This window comes from Thermobia domestica, chromosome 2, assembly GCF_964235325.1.
Source record: "Thermobia domestica chromosome 2, izTheDome1.hap1.1, whole genome shotgun sequence".
Taxonomy (NCBI): domain Eukaryota; kingdom Metazoa; phylum Arthropoda; class Insecta; order Zygentoma; family Lepismatidae; genus Thermobia; species Thermobia domestica.
Window position 1 is genome coordinate 228,973,324 of NC_137455.1, and position 17,782 is coordinate 228,991,105.

The 17,782-nt window shown below is 35.6% G+C and overlaps 1 protein-coding gene across 2 annotated transcripts; it reads right to left on the reverse strand.

Moving 5' to 3' along the window:
* Positions 1-7,606, reverse strand: LOC145678398 (uncharacterized). Of its 2 annotated transcripts, XR_014130375.1 has the most exons (3): positions 7,263-7,606; positions 4,044-4,713; positions 1-450 (listed from the first exon to the last, which is right to left on the reverse strand). XR_014130375.1 is itself a non-coding variant. In XM_081748483.1 (2 exons), exons 1-2 carry the CDS (start codon positions 7,407-7,409, stop codon positions 373-375), a joined length of 225 nt encoding a protein of 74 aa, XP_081604609.1. In that variant the 5' UTR covers positions 7,410-7,584; the 3' UTR covers positions 1-372. The 2 variants fall into 2 exon arrangements, 1 of the variants encoding a protein (XP_081604609.1); XM_081748483.1 differs by lacking the exon at positions 4,044-4,713 and having other exon boundaries at positions 7,263-7,584.
* Positions 7,607-17,782: the final 10,176 nt, after the last annotated feature.

Sequence of the window (17,782 nt, forward strand, 5' to 3'; positions counted from 1 at the left end):
TTCAGAACGAAATTGTATATTTGTATTTCATGGAAAACTCTGCTACAATTCATCATCGAGTACATTGCTGATCATCTGTTGGATCTCGATCATTACAGCTCTTCGTTTGCGACTGTCCTTAATTTCTGCGAGTTGCTGACCAATAAAAGATCCAAAAAGATCCGTAGAACACATGTTACGTGAAGCGTATCTTTCAAGAACCGTTGTCGCCTTTTCGAGGAACTGTAGTTCCTCGCTGTCTTGCCTCTTTCTGCGTGATTTAAAGGAGCCTCTTGGAGTTGCCTTTTCTTGACTGTTTAATCCTGGACCTGCTACAACTTGAGATGACGGTGACACTGGTAACTCACTTGTTTGAGTCATTGTATTTTAATTTTAAAAAAAATCTCCTGAGTGACTCTCTTCCACGCTGTGGACCACTTCCACATCATTAGTAGAAGCCATGGTACTGTCCTAAAAAAATAAACAAAAAAAGATAAGTAAAACAATTTACATTTATATCTGTGGTCTAAATTTTCATATAATTTTCTATAAAAAGTATATAGTCAACGACTAGCACCAGTCGTACAGAACACAATTTTCTGATTCATTGGCAGTTTTATCAGTCTAATTATTATTAATCCATGACGACTAATCCTAAAAAACATTAGCGTAATAGGCACTGGAGGGACAAAGCCTGCCATTTTTAAAGAAATGTAATTTTCCTATTTTACATATGGATTATATACTAAAAATTAACGAAAACTGACATTTTCTCTCTGTAGAAAATACAATACAACGGGGCATGGTAAAATGTATGCTCGGTATAACCCACAAAGAAAAGAAACTGACAAGAATGTCAGATATAATTGGAAAATAAAGGATCTGAAATGTTACTGGACAGCACATTTATAGTGAGAATAAATTACGGTAGATGGGCAACAGCAATCCTTTATTCAATATCAAACGACAAGAATTGACCTATAAAACGTACTTATACAATAATGTTATGCCCTTTTGAATTTTTACGTAGTTTTAAGTTCAAAAGAGTACACATACTACAATAAAATTTAGTATTTTCCAAATTTCATGCAAATCTGCGATCGCGACGTTTATACCTGTGTTGACTTCACCTCGTACGTCCCTATAAGTTGATTTGCACATGCTTTTTTAAACATAAGAAATTAATATCAACAGTGCGTCTATTAATTGTTAAGTTTTTAAATTCTAAGTCTATATATTTTTTAAAGTAAAGAAATTCAAAGTTGAAATGCAAACATCTTCCGATATTTTATACTCCAAGTCTCTGTACGTTAAGATACTATTAATACTGAAGAGGGAAAAGTATGTGACTAGACCGGGAATTGAACCCGAGACCTTTGGGTAACCGTCCCAATGCGCTAACCACTGCTCCACCCAGTAGACTCGTTTTCCAACCACACATCTTCCACTCTTGATGTCGATGTTCTGGGTCAGTAACCCGAAGGTCCCAGGTTCGCTCCTCGGTCCAGTCCCATACTTTCCACTCTTCAGTATTACAAAGAAAAATATAATACTGCAGGGGTTTTCAAACTTCATGCAGTTGGGGCTCCCCTCAAACACTAAAATCTGAACGCGCCTCCCCTGTCAAAAACGAAATGTGTCACCAACATGTGTCCCTAAAAGAAAGACTATTGTTATGATAAACAATGTTTCATGAATTAATCACTAATGGATATATCTCATTAATACAGATGACCTACATCGTACACACTGACTACACCTTCTAATGTTATTAGGCGGTGTTAATAATTATAAATTGTGGTAAGTCAGATATTTATGTTAAAATTGAAAAATACGAGCGGGGAGGGAATTTAATAAAAACCGGCACATTTAAATGTGAGCAAAGTCAGTGGGATGTATTGGCTTGTTTCGAATGACAAATATTATTAAATCTCGGCACATATTTTGAAATGGCAAGACGGCTTCGGTCAATGAAAATAAAGCAAATGAGACTATTTGTGAATGGCGGTAGCACTGTAGAAAAGATTAAAATTCAAGAATCGTCCCAAAAATAATAACAGAAAATTAAGAGAAAGAAAAATTTAGCTAAGATGGCATCGCGAAATTCCAAAGACATTTAAGACGACATACTATTCTACAGAGATAAAGTAGAAGATCGTTAGTGGTCATCTAACAAGCATTATACACGTTTAAGCCAAAGGTGTAACGGTCATCCCTAATTGAATGTGGAACAGATTTTTTTTTTTTTTTTTTTTTTACAGAAATTTACTTACACATTGAATTAGTTTTAATTCACTGAAAGTAGGAAAATGCTTTTTTTTTTTTAAAAAATTTTTGTGGATATTATCTCAACACCGAGGCTATATGGAGACGGGACCTACAGTTTACGATGGAATTCGAACCACTAATCGGGTTTGTATCCGAGGCATTGGGCTCCCAACAGGGTTTCAAGCAGCGACCACATGTCAAAGGCGAGCGCTCCAGCCAGTGAGAAAACATGTACCTTTTGCTATAAAGGTGAAATGACTACCAAAACACAAATAGTGAAGTTGCGAATTACAATGTTTAAGGTTATGTTTAAGACCAAGTTTGTTCTGACTCATAGAAACTTAACGAACAAATTCCCTTTAGCCACGGCATATCCCCAAAATTTAAGTAGAAAATGGGCAGCCACATCTCAGATATCTCCGTGATTGCCATTTACGCCTCTTGAAGTATTTTGAACTGAACAATTATTTTGTTAAGTTAGGTTTCTCAGTTAGCAACCCCTACACCCAACGTGGAGATAACTGATCATAGTTATGAGTTATATTCATTCACTAAATGTAAAGAGGTTTTTCTGAATGCAGTTTAATTTTTGTATCAAAGAAATCTTCGTAATTTGTACAATGCACCCAATCACCAACCCCCCCCCCCTCTCTCTCCCAGTTTTCTCCACAAGAAGTAATTTTTAAAGAAGATACCTAGAACCAGAGGCTGAAAACGTGACGAGAAGAAAATATAAATCGCATTATGAGTTCACTATTTTAAATGGTTTTCTTTAAACGTAAAGGTTATCTGGTTTACTTTCATATTGAAGCAATTGAACCAGTAGTTGGATGAAAAAATTAAACGCCAAATATGAAAAAGTTCTATCTTTGCATGAAACGTTGCTTATTGAATAGATACCTGACAAGTTCAAAGTGAGAAATTATTTATACATTACTCAATTACTTTGTTGCCTTTGACACTGGGAATCTATTCATTGAGAGACTTTTGGGCCTAAAAAACAACTACGGTATTGACATTAATTTTCTTCTTTCAACTACCTACTCACTTACTGTTCCATTACAGGATTCTTTCATTAAAGCTTGTAATCATGCAAAAGTCAACATTTTGTAATTGACAGAAATGGTCATGAATTGCCTCTTTCTGTTAGTTTCATAGTAAGTAGAACATAATAGCTAAATGTCTTTTCGAAGAATGTGGCGAATGTCCTGGAGTGGAAGGATAAGTGCCGCATTTTTAAATATTGATCCTGATAAAAACGAAAATGTTTCGTAGGCTAAATGGAGAAAATAATGATGTATTGAAAACATATTCTGTTTCGTATCATACGTTGCTGGCTTAACTGTTACAACAGTAACTTGTTACGACCATAAAAAGAAAAAGTTCACTGCTACAGAAAAGCGTCCTATGAAATCTCAAATTCTACCGTACTACACGACACGTAGACTTGGATGAAAATTCGACTCTTATTCACCAAAGTGAAATTCAGAAATTTCACCACTTGTCAAATCTTATCTTCACGGCAAGAATATGGTAATATTATCGAAACTACTGTTAATATTACCTTCATTATCGAAACAACAGACTAGACATGACACACTCTCATTTTCACTTCTAATTATTTCAAATCGGAATTTAATTTAAATCGATCTCCCTTGCATCTCGCACCTGGATGATTAAATCACCAGTCAGGGACTAAATTAACATTCGTGTAGAATCTAATGCTACCCTTTTGACATAACGAAGTTTTCTGTACGAAACTTAACACCGTAAGGACGAAAAAATATGATACTCACGGAATCGATTTCCTCCGAACATGACCTGATTTTCAATAAAAATATCTACTATAGACTAGCAGGGTGACGCAAAAGGTCATAATTAGAAAATGCTGCCATGTAAAATGACTGAAACAAAAGCAGTTTTAAACTTTTATGTGGACTCAACGCTCTGCAATAATTATGAATTTAGCACTCTAAATTTTAGCTTTATTTTATTATTTTTTTAACTAAATGGCTAATAACATCTCTTGATCAGAAGAAGAAGCTCTACGAATGCACGGACACAAATGCACACTTTAACTATCCTTATTGTTATTTAGACAAATAGACAAATTATGTTTAGCTAAATGATGTAATCTTAGTCTGTACTATATTCTATAGGCAACGTGAATAAACGATGCATCATAAATATATTATTTTCCTGCAGCACCCCCTTCCCCCCTTAAAAAAAAAATGAACATGTTTGATCCGACGTTGACGCCTGAAGATTCGATATGCTTCTTCTCTGCGCCGTATGTTTATCCAAAAATTGTAGTTGCCTGAAGCACCAAAGAGTGGGATGATATATTTGGTCATAACCAATACCACTAGATATGGACTTTTTCTGTTTACTTTTTTCGGCCATATACTGAGATCGAAGACCATTAATCTTTGCTTTAACCTCTTCTTTGGTTGTTCCAAGTCTGATCTGAAAGAAAATATTTTCTATACATTAGTAAGTGTATATAGTCTTGAAAAAAAACAGGATATTGAAAAATAACAATGTTGATAAGTATAACAAATAACTTTAGAGAAAAGGAGTACACTTTCTTTGTTTGCATAATCAATTTGTATTAGTGTTTTCGTTTAGCTAAATGTGACTTCCTCGTGAAAATAAATCATAATACATGGCATTTAAAACTACAATCTCGTGTCTTTAAACTGTCGCCTTTAACTTGGAGCCTTTCGGCAACATGAAGGGTTGTCCTTTTAAATATGTGACGTGTCTTAGCCGGAATTTGAATTTAACGGAAAGTCGGATATATTACTTTCCTTTTTGCACTGAATTTGAATTTATGACTTTTGGGCACCTTAAGCTTAAGCCAGGAGAGGGGAGGAGCAAGGATGTGATAAGGCGACGGCCCTGGCTTTTTAGGTGCCATCCCGGCATTAGCCTCATATAATTGGGAAAGACTACGAAAAACAGCCACAATGACCGATCGGCGCAGAGTTCGTGCTTATGCTCGACCTAGCCAATGTCACTTGGCAGGCAGACACGCTACCCTTTCAACACCGGCTATAATATTTATGATTTGTGTAAGCACGAATACTAAGTAGCATTTGAATACTAAGTAAAAGATTTTTTGATCCAAAAACACAAGAAAATTCGTATGAAACCCAAAAAAGCCCAATGGAAACCGAAAAAGTCCAATTAAACACGAAAAAAATCACATGGGCCCACGTGGGTTGGACTTCGAAAAAAATACCCGAGCAGTATGTCTCCAGTCTGAAGTAGCGTTCAACTTAAAACAACAAAAATTGTAAAGGTTTCAGTATTTTCAGTAACAAAATTACAAACAGGCTTCTGTAATATATTGTCCTGTTGGCATCTACAATTTAAATTTTACTGGAACAAGTTAAAAAGAATCACGTATTACTAACTACGGACGAAGTGCATGAGATACCCGCCACCACAGGCCAAAACTATGAAAATTTGCCAGGGATAAAGAAAGAAGTGAGTTGTTTCTGTGTTGAATAGTATAGTACAAGAGCAAATGCTAGTCATTCTTGCAGAAGTGAATTTTTTCAACGATAGAATACCGACTGAGACTACACGACTTTCTGAGAAGATAAAGAAACATGGCGTACACTAACTGCTCTTGACATAACCCCTACCTAAAATAATTTAAAGTAGCATAAAGAAAACAAAATAACAGCAAACGTAATGATTTTCTATGTTTTGCCTGGCAAAGTAAGTGGTGGGCATCTCTTGCAAACTTTTTACTTTGGGCAAGGCAGTGTTATTCTGTCACTGTTAGTATTGTACACATAACATTGCAGAGCGAGCGTTAGCGAGTGAAGGAGGGTTAGAGCTCCGAAGGGCACATTGCTTTGTGTCTTTCGTTCTTGGGATCTCTAAATGTAACTGCGGAAACCGGTTCAGACGAATCGATTATTGTCACTGCCTTGCCTAAAGTAAATACTTGCCTTTTTATGTACCTTCTATTAAATAGCATTATGAAAACTGCTCTAATAAAAGGCCTATGTTTAGCAGAAGGGGTCCAGCTACTTTTTCTTAAAAAATGTTATAATTTTGGTAATTTCTGATCACATTAGGTAAGTTTAGGTTATGTTAGTGTAGAGGTCTAGCATAATCTTCCACAAAATGATAGAATTTCTCTTAGTTCAGGTTAGCTTAGGTTACGTTAAGTCTAAGTACTTGCATCATCCACTTTTCCTGTAAATTTGGTGTTTTTTTACATGCTTCTGGACCCCTACTGCTAAACATACTCCAAACAAAATCGGTAACTCTTTATTTTGGGTGGCACATTACAAGTACTAGTAGTAGTACAGCGGGTTAGAAGCCCCGCAGGACTCGTGTTCTCGAAATCAATTGCACTAATAGTAGAAGTAGAAGAAATATTAATAGTAGTGCTAGTAGGGCGGGTTAATATCAGTGCGACCCGAAGTAAATTTGTGCCGTAAAATCTTCACCCGATGCTAACACTTTTACCTCCGGAACTACACCAATCCTAAATTATAATATGTATGATACATCTACATCCCGTCATAAAAATCATTGTACTTTCCTTTACGCACCCTGTTGTTTCCACTACGGACTTTTCAAGATAGTTTTCAAGTACACACCAGAATCTACGATAAAAATAAAGGTTTAGTTACCCATCCGTTTTTTATGAGAATTGGGAAACTTTACAGGAGAAATGAGGTAAGAAATGATGATTTGGAGATGTTTAGGCGTGTAAGTTCGGCAATAAAGTTATGTTTAATAGAGAAAAGATAGGTGGAAGTGGGTACTATTTCAAGACGCGGAAGGTTCGATTCAGCAGCATGCCCATTTCATGTCGAGAACAGACGAACTCCTGCGGGGCTTCTACTTGTTCCTACTACTAACTATGGATCCGTATAGTAAAACTGCGTTTGTTTGTTTTTTTTCTTTCTTTTTGTTTGTGAAACTGGAGGCCAAGCCAAGCTATTTTCTAACCTTCTAATTTGTATTTTGAACTTATAGATACATACCTCACGGAGTTTTGATGCAATGTTCTCCAGTGCTATATTTCTTTTTATCTTATTATGATAGTCCGGCGACTTCACGTTATACAAACAATCTTCACTTTCGTATAATGTTATTAATTGTAGCACAGCAGCTCTTTCCCAGACAGCCATATTACCCGCCTTCTTTTTCTTCCTTGATCTTGAATCTGATTGGTCCTAGACGGATTGAACACAGACTACCTACAAAAATATTGTCTTGAACAAGAATATTTAGAACGTGATGAAAATAAGAATTCTCGAATGGAACTCTTCCATTCAAGAGCATTCGAGAGAAAAGTGACGTCATTTCCATTCGAGACTCTCGTTCTAAACAGTTGTTCAAGATCTCTCGAATCGTGTACGGACGCCTATAAAGTTGTGAGAAAAATAGGCATAAAATTTGTACTGTAAGCTTAATTACACGGAAATTTTAAGTTTGGATTGTACGCATAATTGTATGGAAAATTTTACACTTTTTCTCCCTTTACGTTGGTCTACTTACTTTGATTTGGAACTTTGAAATTTCATCCTTTCTTCCACTGAAAAGTATTGATAATTCAACAAGGAAATAATTATACTATGATAATTTAATTGAAATTCATCGTAATTTGGCACATGGCAAACAGCAGTGTGGTAATTGAAGTTGAAGAAGGAGGGAAATTCCCATTCAACTCTGAACACTTTCCAGGAACCTCGTTCCCTTTCGCTTTCTAGATGGGGGAGGGAACTTGGTAATGGTATCAAACTTTCATGTGTAATTACAAAAATTAAATTTATAAACAAATAAGAAATAATCAGTTTATCAGGCTTTAATTGATAATTTATTCACAAGATTCCCTATCAAAGGCGTGGTAGATAAAGTTTCTGTTCTAGATGGGTCGACATTACCAACTGACATGGTCAATATGGAAAAGATGTATGGTGATAGAGAGATGATACTTCTTGCTGAGTATTTCAAACCTAACTAAGAAAAATCGTTATCACACTTAAGTCTAACAAGTAGATTGTCGATGAGAAGTTGCAGAAATCGGGTAGAAATATTATCAATTTCCACGACAGAGTGCGAACGGGAATTTCCCCTTATGAATTTACAGATGACTAATATTAGAAATACACTAAGTGCTCAAACATTGTCTAACTTGTTGCTCATCAATGTTAATGGCCCACCGCTAGACAAGCTCAAATTAGACGAGCTAGTTATTTCTTGGCTGAAGGATGGACATCATTCCACTGCGGATGATTTGCAGCCAAAAGTTACCAACAGGAAATAAATCCGATTTCAGATTTGTTTTAAGGTGGAAAATTACGTGTTACGAAAAATGTATACTTGTATTACTAATGGCTTATTTGTGTTATTCAACTTTGTACCTAATTTTTAGCAAGTCTCTTCTTTGCTTTAGGTAAACTACTTTGAATAAATATTCATAATAATTGCAATTATGCATATTTATAACTTAAATTTAACGTGGTGTTTTAGTGATCACACAAATTACAATTATGAGCATACTTTATGGAGATGCTTTCACATAGGGTACCCGAGCACCTTTATACCTATGAAAAACTGATTTTTTAAGTCTTTTGTGAGAAAAATACTGTGAACTGAGAAACCATAACCTTTTCCATATTGTATTGGGGTATTTTCCTGCGAATCTCTTCTTTTGGAATGCATTCAGAAATTAACACTTGCAAGAATAAGACACACACTAATTTTCCCCACCTCGGACTGTTTCAATTTCCTCACTGACAAGCACTTTGCCATATTATATCGTAAAGGTCAGATCCACCGTTATTGTAACAGAGTGGTGCTTGAGCGATTGACTAGAAATTCAAACTCCGATTAGTGACAATTTCACAGTCTTGTTTTATTACAAGTGTAAACTCTTTAGTCAGTACAGAAGAGGCCGTGGATCGTGTTCAGAATTGATGACGATGAATTTTGGTGAGTCAGAGTAGGTCAAAGTGGATGAGAGTGGTTCATGGTGGGTCACCGTGGGTGGTGGATCATGGTGAGTGGTGAGTCAGAGTGGGTCACGGTGGGTGGTGGGTCGTGGGTCATGGTGGGTGGTGGGTCAAGTTTTCATTGACCCACGCCAACTCTGTGTGTGGTCAGCGCCGTGGCAACAACGAAAGTAGTCAGCGCAGTGTTGACAACGAAAGGCAGGATCCATCTAAATTATTTTTGATAGTAAAAGGAAAATTCTCAGCATTAAGTAAGAATGGAAGACGTTCTCTGTACCAAAATTAAAGTCTGGAAATAGTTAGACTTCCAAGCATAATTCCATCGCATTGAGAATAGACATTATATTTCGAACTTTAGCCAGGGATGTAATGGAGGGTATACGCGGGTATACGACGTATACCCACCTCTAATTTTTAGAAACTATCGTAGAGCCACCTAAAATTTAGGAAGTACGCGGGTATACGCTATATTCAATCCATAGTATACTCATTTCATTGGAACAAACAAAATTGCTCAGAACGAAAAATTACACTAAACAGCTGATCGTCAGACTGTTGCCGCGAATGATGTCTAAACTCTTTTAAAATGTTCGCGTTTTTGGGGTGTGGGAATCAAGTTTTCCGAGAATCCCTCCTATAATTGAAAACAGCAATCTGAACCTGTAGTGGTTTTTCCTCAAGATGCCCTACCTTCTGTTTCCCAAGGCAAGCTGTTTCCAAATGTTTTTCTTTGAAACTCTGACAAACTCTTTGGGAGATAGAGTTGAGATGTGACAAGTAGGTCCTACGCCCTCATTGATCCAAATTCAGTCTGTCGATTGAATACAATTTGAGCGAGGCAATACGAGATTGAACCAGTTCCTTTCTAATCGCGGAAGGAGGTTCCAAAAAAAAAGTGCTCTTTACTTTAGTTAAGGGACCTAACCATTTAGTTTAGGATATTAAATGAATACATTTGCGCCAAAAAATCTTGACCTCTACAAAAATAGCAAAACATGTGACCTCTCGTCGGTCTAGTTTGAAGCATTCACTGTTGTTCTCAATACCATCAAGTCCAACTTCGAACCTCGAATTAGTTCTGCTTATTCGTAGCCGCAATTGATATTAAAGAAAGCGGCGATTGATTTCGATAAATACTCAGCAGTTAGTACTAGTAGTAGTTTTTCCATAACCTACTGGTCAAAAAAACGGAATGGGTTAAAAAACATTTTTCTTTGTTTCGTTTTCGCTCAGATAAAAAATATTTGAAGATAATTTGTTTACACGAGGTGATTAGAAAACAAAAGCCATTAAAGACTTGTAGCGTATGAGCATCTCACAGCAATCTTTGATCATTCCAGCACAACCGTCACTTCGAACATATATGCTTAGTAGTGTTTAAACTTTCTTTGTGGCTTGACGAATAAGAGTTGCTTCGCAATTTGCAAGGTATCCAAGAAGAGGTCAGGAAATTCGGTAAAAAGAAAGATACAATAGCTGTATAAATTCCGTTGACGAAAATGTAAAAGCAAAGACATCGAGAAATAGCAAAGAAAAATCCAGAGATTTTAATTTGCCAAATACTATTTTAGAGGAAGATGTAAGTATATTTATTTATTTATGTATTTCACATTATAAAAGTTGTTATAGCATCTCCGCTTTGATGACGAAGATGTCAGAAGGATAACGTCATGCGTTGAAAGCATTGGAAAAGAGACTACTTAGGGCCTATAAGTTACGTACCATTGCAATATTTACCTGGTGCGATCAAAGAAAATATCTCTTAGGATAGCTGAATCTGCAAAGGCTTTTTCGCACCTTCTTAATCAATTTATTATTATTATTATTATTAGAATTTATATCTGATAAACAGCCCCAGGTTTAAATTTCGCTGGAAATAACTGTCCAAGTAATTCTATTTAAAAAAAAAAAAAATTGATAGCCGGCCATCTTCACTGGTTTTCTTTGACAGATTAAGTGAACGCTGGAATTGTACATTAGCTTATAATTTCAGGCAGCATCCTTTTCAAGTCCTTTTGTCTGGCAGTGCTCAAGGTTGAATAATATAATAAGCAGTCGTGAAACACCTTTCAATGTCTGAGAAAATGTTTGGTCACGGAAATTGTAATCTACTTAGAAAAACTAGACTTGCGGGTTTTTTTATTTGCTTCCTCGGTTTTAATAATAACTAAAAAATTTAAAAATTCAAATTCATATTTAAAAACTGGAAAAACTCCCATTTTTTGGTTTAGGGTCGAGAAATTTTCCTTCTTTTAGGAAAGACTTTTAGGAGGAGAGCATTTTTGTCTTTATTTTTTTCCTTCCCCACGTGCGTATTTATTTTAATTTAATTTTATTTATTTAACAATAACCAAATACAGCTGAATATGGTTAATCTCTCTCTATATATATATCTTCATCATCAGATCCGAGTTTCAAAGCCGCACCAAAGACAATAAGTAGTAATAAAATAATGTGATGTAGGGGAGACCGGGGATGGTTGACACACTTTTTCATTTGGCTATAACTGGTGAGACAAATTTTCTAGAGAAGGAAAGGAAAGTATTGGCAAACTTGTTATACTTTGTCTCTCTAATTAAAACAATGTGGAATATCATCTGTATTATATTATTGGAGCTAGACGTGTGAAAATAACATTAAGTAAAATGTGTCAACTAGCCCCGAGTCTGGGTTGGTTCACACACTGTATGGGAGAAGTGGACACACTCATATATTAAAATACTTTGTACCTATTTATTTCATATTCAGTGTATTTACAAATTATGACTTCTAGTTTACAAGTACAAAAATGACTATTAGGACAATTATCATAAACAATAGAATTCAGGTAATACAAATTGAGTTTTAGGTCTACTGTAGGCAACGAAAAACGTGTATACTATGTAGGCTAAAGTTTACAATTTCTTTAAAAGGAAATCAACCCCTTGTTTCTTACCTAATAAGTCCAACCAAGAATATTATTAAAACTGTGTATTAATTCTTACTACAACTAAAGGAACTACAGACTGGAATAGGCCTATAAATTAACCTTAGGTTATTCTTTTCACAACTAAAACAGAACAAGATGCAAAACAGTGTTACCTGTAGCTAACGCAGAGCTAGCAGCTATTTCTAGGCCTACGGTAAATCACAAAACGTTACATACATGTGTTTTTCGCTCAGACATATTGTCCATTGAATCACAATTATGGCACAAATAGAATTCACTTCTATCAGTACATGCCTCATGAGCCCAGTTCTTGCAACGTGATCATTGGATTCATGATTTATTTTGTTTACTATTGGATGAAAGTCCGTTCAAACCAAATAAATACTATCGTCTTCATCTGATAATTCACAGGTATTGAAATCCTTTTGAAATTGTTTTCTTCCTGCTACGGGAAACATTCATGTATTTTGTCACACTCTTCTGTTTTGCTAACATTCTCTTCACAGGCGTATCTGTAAATATACAGGGTGCGGCACGTAAAACCGGCCCGTAAAGTGAACACATAAAATGAAATGTAATGTATTGAATATGATTAACTACAACACATAAATGAAATGTAATGTATTGAATATGACTACTCACCTTCACAGCAGGTGCTGAAAGTGTGCAGACAGATTATCTCCTCCACCTGCATCTTTAATTCAGGTGTGCAGACAGATGGTCGTCTGTTCCTGGGAGCATTTTGAACCGATCCTGTACGCCGCCATTTTTCAATCAATTCCTGAATGGTGCTTTTTGCTGGCACAGAACGTCCTGGAAATTTCTCCCGAAACAAATTCTGTGTTTTCACAAAAGATCCAGTAAGAATGAACCCTTCAACAATGGCAACACGCTCGGGTATCGAATACGGCATTATCACACACTGACACTCACCCGGCTTAACACAACGAGGCCTTTTTCTCAACTGGTTTCGACAAGTTTCACTGGCTGCGGCTGCACGTGACTGCTGCAGGTCACGTAAGTCGACCCGACCTCGACACGCCATCTCTTGGTAGGAAGGTAGATAATTTAAGTGTTGCCAAAAACACAATATACCAGAATATTACGACGGGCCGGTTTTACGTGCCGCACCCTGTAGCTGAGTGACGCTTTCTTATTTGTCTGTTTCGACACGACTTCTGTTGCCCTGCTCTCGAAAGTGGCCTTATTTCTTTGGGTGATGTAAACAGAATGCTACGAAACAGTCAAGCCTGTAGTTCTCGATGAACTAGCAATATACTCAACTACGGTTAGAGAGTTGTTGGTAGTTGGATTCGTCTGTTCGGTACTTCCTTGCTCCGTTCCCGTAATTGCAACGTTAACTTCCTCAAGATTCGGCCTATCGGCCACATATCCTGGCATAAATCTCACATTCTGAAATATAACTGGATTGAATAGCATAATACCCATGGCTGTGCAAACTTCTACTTTTAACGTAATAAAAGTTTCGAAAGAAAAAAAAATAAAGGCAAATCCTGAATTGGATCACCACTTTGTTACAGATTCTTAAAATCCAATAAAACAGAGTAATGAGTACTTTTAAACATTATATACTATATAAATTTATAAATTTTGAATATGTAAAATAAAAAGAAAGAAAAAAACGAAGTTCTGTAATACTGTTTGGTTCCAACGAAATAACGCCCAACTGACTCGGTTCTAGAAAATAACATTTGGGTCCTTGCTTAAGTAGTAAACCAGCAATAAGATTCTGTATCTATTTCTATTATTACAACATCTATATGCCTCACTGTTCATATTTCTGTCGATATATTTATATTCATATATGTATGGATTTAACGAATTAGTTTACTCAAAATCATAAGCTCAAGCTAGAATAACAATTTTATTATTTCAGGTCGGTTTATTATTACAAGACGGAAACAAGTTAGAAAAGAAAAAAAACTTTATGTCAGCATTCTGTACGATAGAAGTTCATCAATATCACAATTTTCTGTATTATCCATATCACAATTTTCTGTATTATCCAGTTTGATTAGTAATTTAATACAATTGTATTTCATAACAGTTCAATAAAGTTGTATATTTATACTTCGATTGGTCTATTTAATAATAATCACAAGAAAGTTTCATCGAATCGGTACATTAATCACAATATATCATTGTTTTAGGCTAGTATCGAAATTCTAGGTAGCCTACTATGGGAATCGACAATGATTGATCTTGAGTAGCCCTATCTGTCACTCATATTCTAAATGTCCTTAAATCTCTATTGCTACCATATGACTTCAACTGAGTTTTAAAACTGTAGCGAATACTAAATATGGCTTAAGCATCTAGCCCTAGGGCAACATATTACATTTTTATGCACTACAAAAAAAATGAACAGCGAATTATGTACATATGGTATGATTGATGAAAAAAACTAACTACGTGACAGGATATTCTCAATACTACTATGGAACGTAAATTTTAACAACATGCAAGAAAACTCATACTATTGTGATGGATCAGTGCATTAATCTGTCAGTCATATAAACTTAAGAGCCACAAGGTGAATCAACTTCCCTTCACAAAACATCCCGAAGCTAACCTAATCATACCGTAAGTTTTCCAATAAAACTAAGAAATGTACCGAATACGCAATAGTGAAGATCTTGTTTTAATTGAAATCCATACTAACTTAAGATTCATTCTATCACACGAATTTTTAAGTGTCAGTGACGATTACTAGTAACATGGAGACCCTTATGGTAGATAACTGAGATGCGTGCCTTGGACGAAATTTAGTTACCCATATTAATTATATCGAACATTTTGCGAAAAATTACTTCAAAAGTTATCAGTTTTATACACATTTTCAACTTATTCGGTTCCACAAGTAGATCTTACGTCATTAGCGCCATCTTAGAAAAGTGGTAATTTATACTCCAGAGATGCGTGTCTGTTCAGAATACTAAAATCAGGTTACCTGGAAGTCAGATCCGGTTACTCACAGGTCAAAGACTCTTAAGATGACTAATTTTCCTGTCCAGGATAGCCGGGAACCTTGGTCATCTGCTGACTCTTCACACTGCTATTCTTTGCTGGTTGCTATTATGGCGTCCAGCAACCTTTGACCAGCGGGGGTGTAATTCACATTAGGTTAATAGATTTTGTAAGAACTCGGCAATCGAAAACTTTCTAGGTTGTTTCGAAATTGTAATTTTTCACAGGTTCATCAAACAGTTAAAATAGTTTTTGTAATATAATAAATTTCTACATCGAGTTCTCTCACCCCCTCTTCTGCTGGTCTTACACTTTCGTCTTCTTCTTTTTCTATACCTAACTACTCATGCATTACCTATTTTATGTATAATTATTAACTCACACTATTATTAATTGCATTAATTTAGAAAAATCAGTATATCAACAAACTATCATTAGAAATATGTTTGCTTTGTTCCAATTTAATAATTTTACTTTTATAAACGCAATCTTAATATTCCCACTATTATCAAGTAGTTGAGTCTGCTAGTACAAAGCGAAAATTTCACTAAATTATCATTATTATTAGGCCTAACGCTCTATTGATATTTGTATATGGAAATATATAATTTGGATTCAAATCTTGGTGAGTAACAATAATACATTTTTCAAATTGTGCAAATAAAGTGTGCAATACAAATCCCATGATTTTAAAGTGTACTAGTAATGTTTTGTTATTACTATCGGAATTGTATATGTATTATCGTAGTGTATTTCTTCGTCAACACAATGCACATTGTGACACCGGTTAATTTATTTATACATAATCATATTCTGCCTAACAGTATAGGTTTTACAAATCGAACGTGGGCTCAGATATAGAATAATAGCCTAAATCTGTATGATACAATAACAGGGGGAACACGAAGTTTACCAAACCGGCCTAACAACAATTAACTTATGTAGCTAACACGAACATAACGATAATAAAATAAACTGGCACAACTGCACAATACGGGAGCCATCGAACATGTAACAATTAAAATATGCATACCGGTATTAATGTAATCGCTACCGGTAAACCGGTACGTTACAGTTGCAAATCCTGCTTGAATATTTTTTCAGTAGCAACTGAAGGCAAGGAAGTTTCAACGATTTCGGGAATGTCATAAATCATCGTAGTACACCTGGGATTGTTTGTCATCCAAGCATCCGCAGCCAAATCTGCATATTTCTTCAAAAGAAAGAAAAAAAAGAAAGAAACTTCTGTCTAGAGGCTGTAGCTTATTGGAGCAACGTGGATGGAAAGATAATAAAGTTACTCAATTTTTCTTGCAGTAGTCCAAACCTTGTAAAGAAAGGTGGGAGTCATGACTGTGTAGTAGAAGAACAGGCTAGATTTAACTGCACTTCACCTCTCTTATAAAATGTTTCAAAGCAGCACCAGCAACGTTTGGGAAGTGATTCCTAACACCAAGATAAGACGAAAAGTATAGACCAACCTGGGTTCACAAATGTTTCCTTTCGGAGTTATAGGCTGCCGAAAACATGAAAAAATGAATTTTAAACGTCCACAGCTCCAATACTATAGAACCTATCGTAGTCGGGTCCAGACTTCACTTAGGAACTAATATGTGCTTTATCCAAAAATACATGTTTCAGAATCATGCTGTATTTATGCAACAATTTTTATTGTGGGAGTTTGGCTACGGGCATATAATTTGAAGTACTCACCAACTACCTCTTTAAAAATTGTTGCGGAAATACCGCGGATTTTGAAACTTAAATAGGGCACATACTAGCTCCTAAGTGAAGTCTTGACCCGACTAATGTAGGTCCCATAGTATTGGAGCTATGGACCTTTAAATTTCATTTTTTGATGTTCGACAGACTATAACTTCGAAAGGAAGCATTTGTGCACCCAGGTTGGTCTATACTTTTTGTCGGTGTTGGTTTGAAACACCCTATATATATGGAGGGATGGAGCGTATACCCACCTAAAAAATTAGCAGTACATCACTGACTTTAGCTATCAACGATTAGAATTTTTTTTAACCTTAAAGTCAGCCTACATTGAACTGTAGAGACACTTTGCCAATTTTACGTATTAGTCCAGTAAAAATAGGATTGAGAAAGGAACAAATTAGTAACAAGCTGAAAATTGGTATGGAAGTTGGGGGATGTGTCAGAAATAACATACTAAAAGTCCCCTAAAATCCCACAGTAGCTTTTCCCGCAATTTTGAAAAATGTCCCCCATCTTTAGATGAAGACAAGGAATTTATGGAAATCGTCACCCTTTATGTTTATTCCTCTAGCCACCGTTTTAATTATCACAAAGCCATGAATCATATATGGTTGGAAAACTTGAAAGACAGAAAATCTAAGTAAATAACATATATGTCCATCGTGCTAAATTTCTAGAAGAAGAGGAAGAAGAAAACAGCTTTTTATTTAAAAAAAGATATATTTTCAGAATTCATGAGAAGATAGCAACAGTGACAGTTATTGCACACCAACGAAACACAACCAACAGATGTCCTTGATATTTATCTCAATCATAGCCAACAATGATACAAATCGGTGCAATACAAGCCGAAAAAAAATATAACTTGTTACTTTCTGACCTCTTTGTACAAAAGTGCATAAGG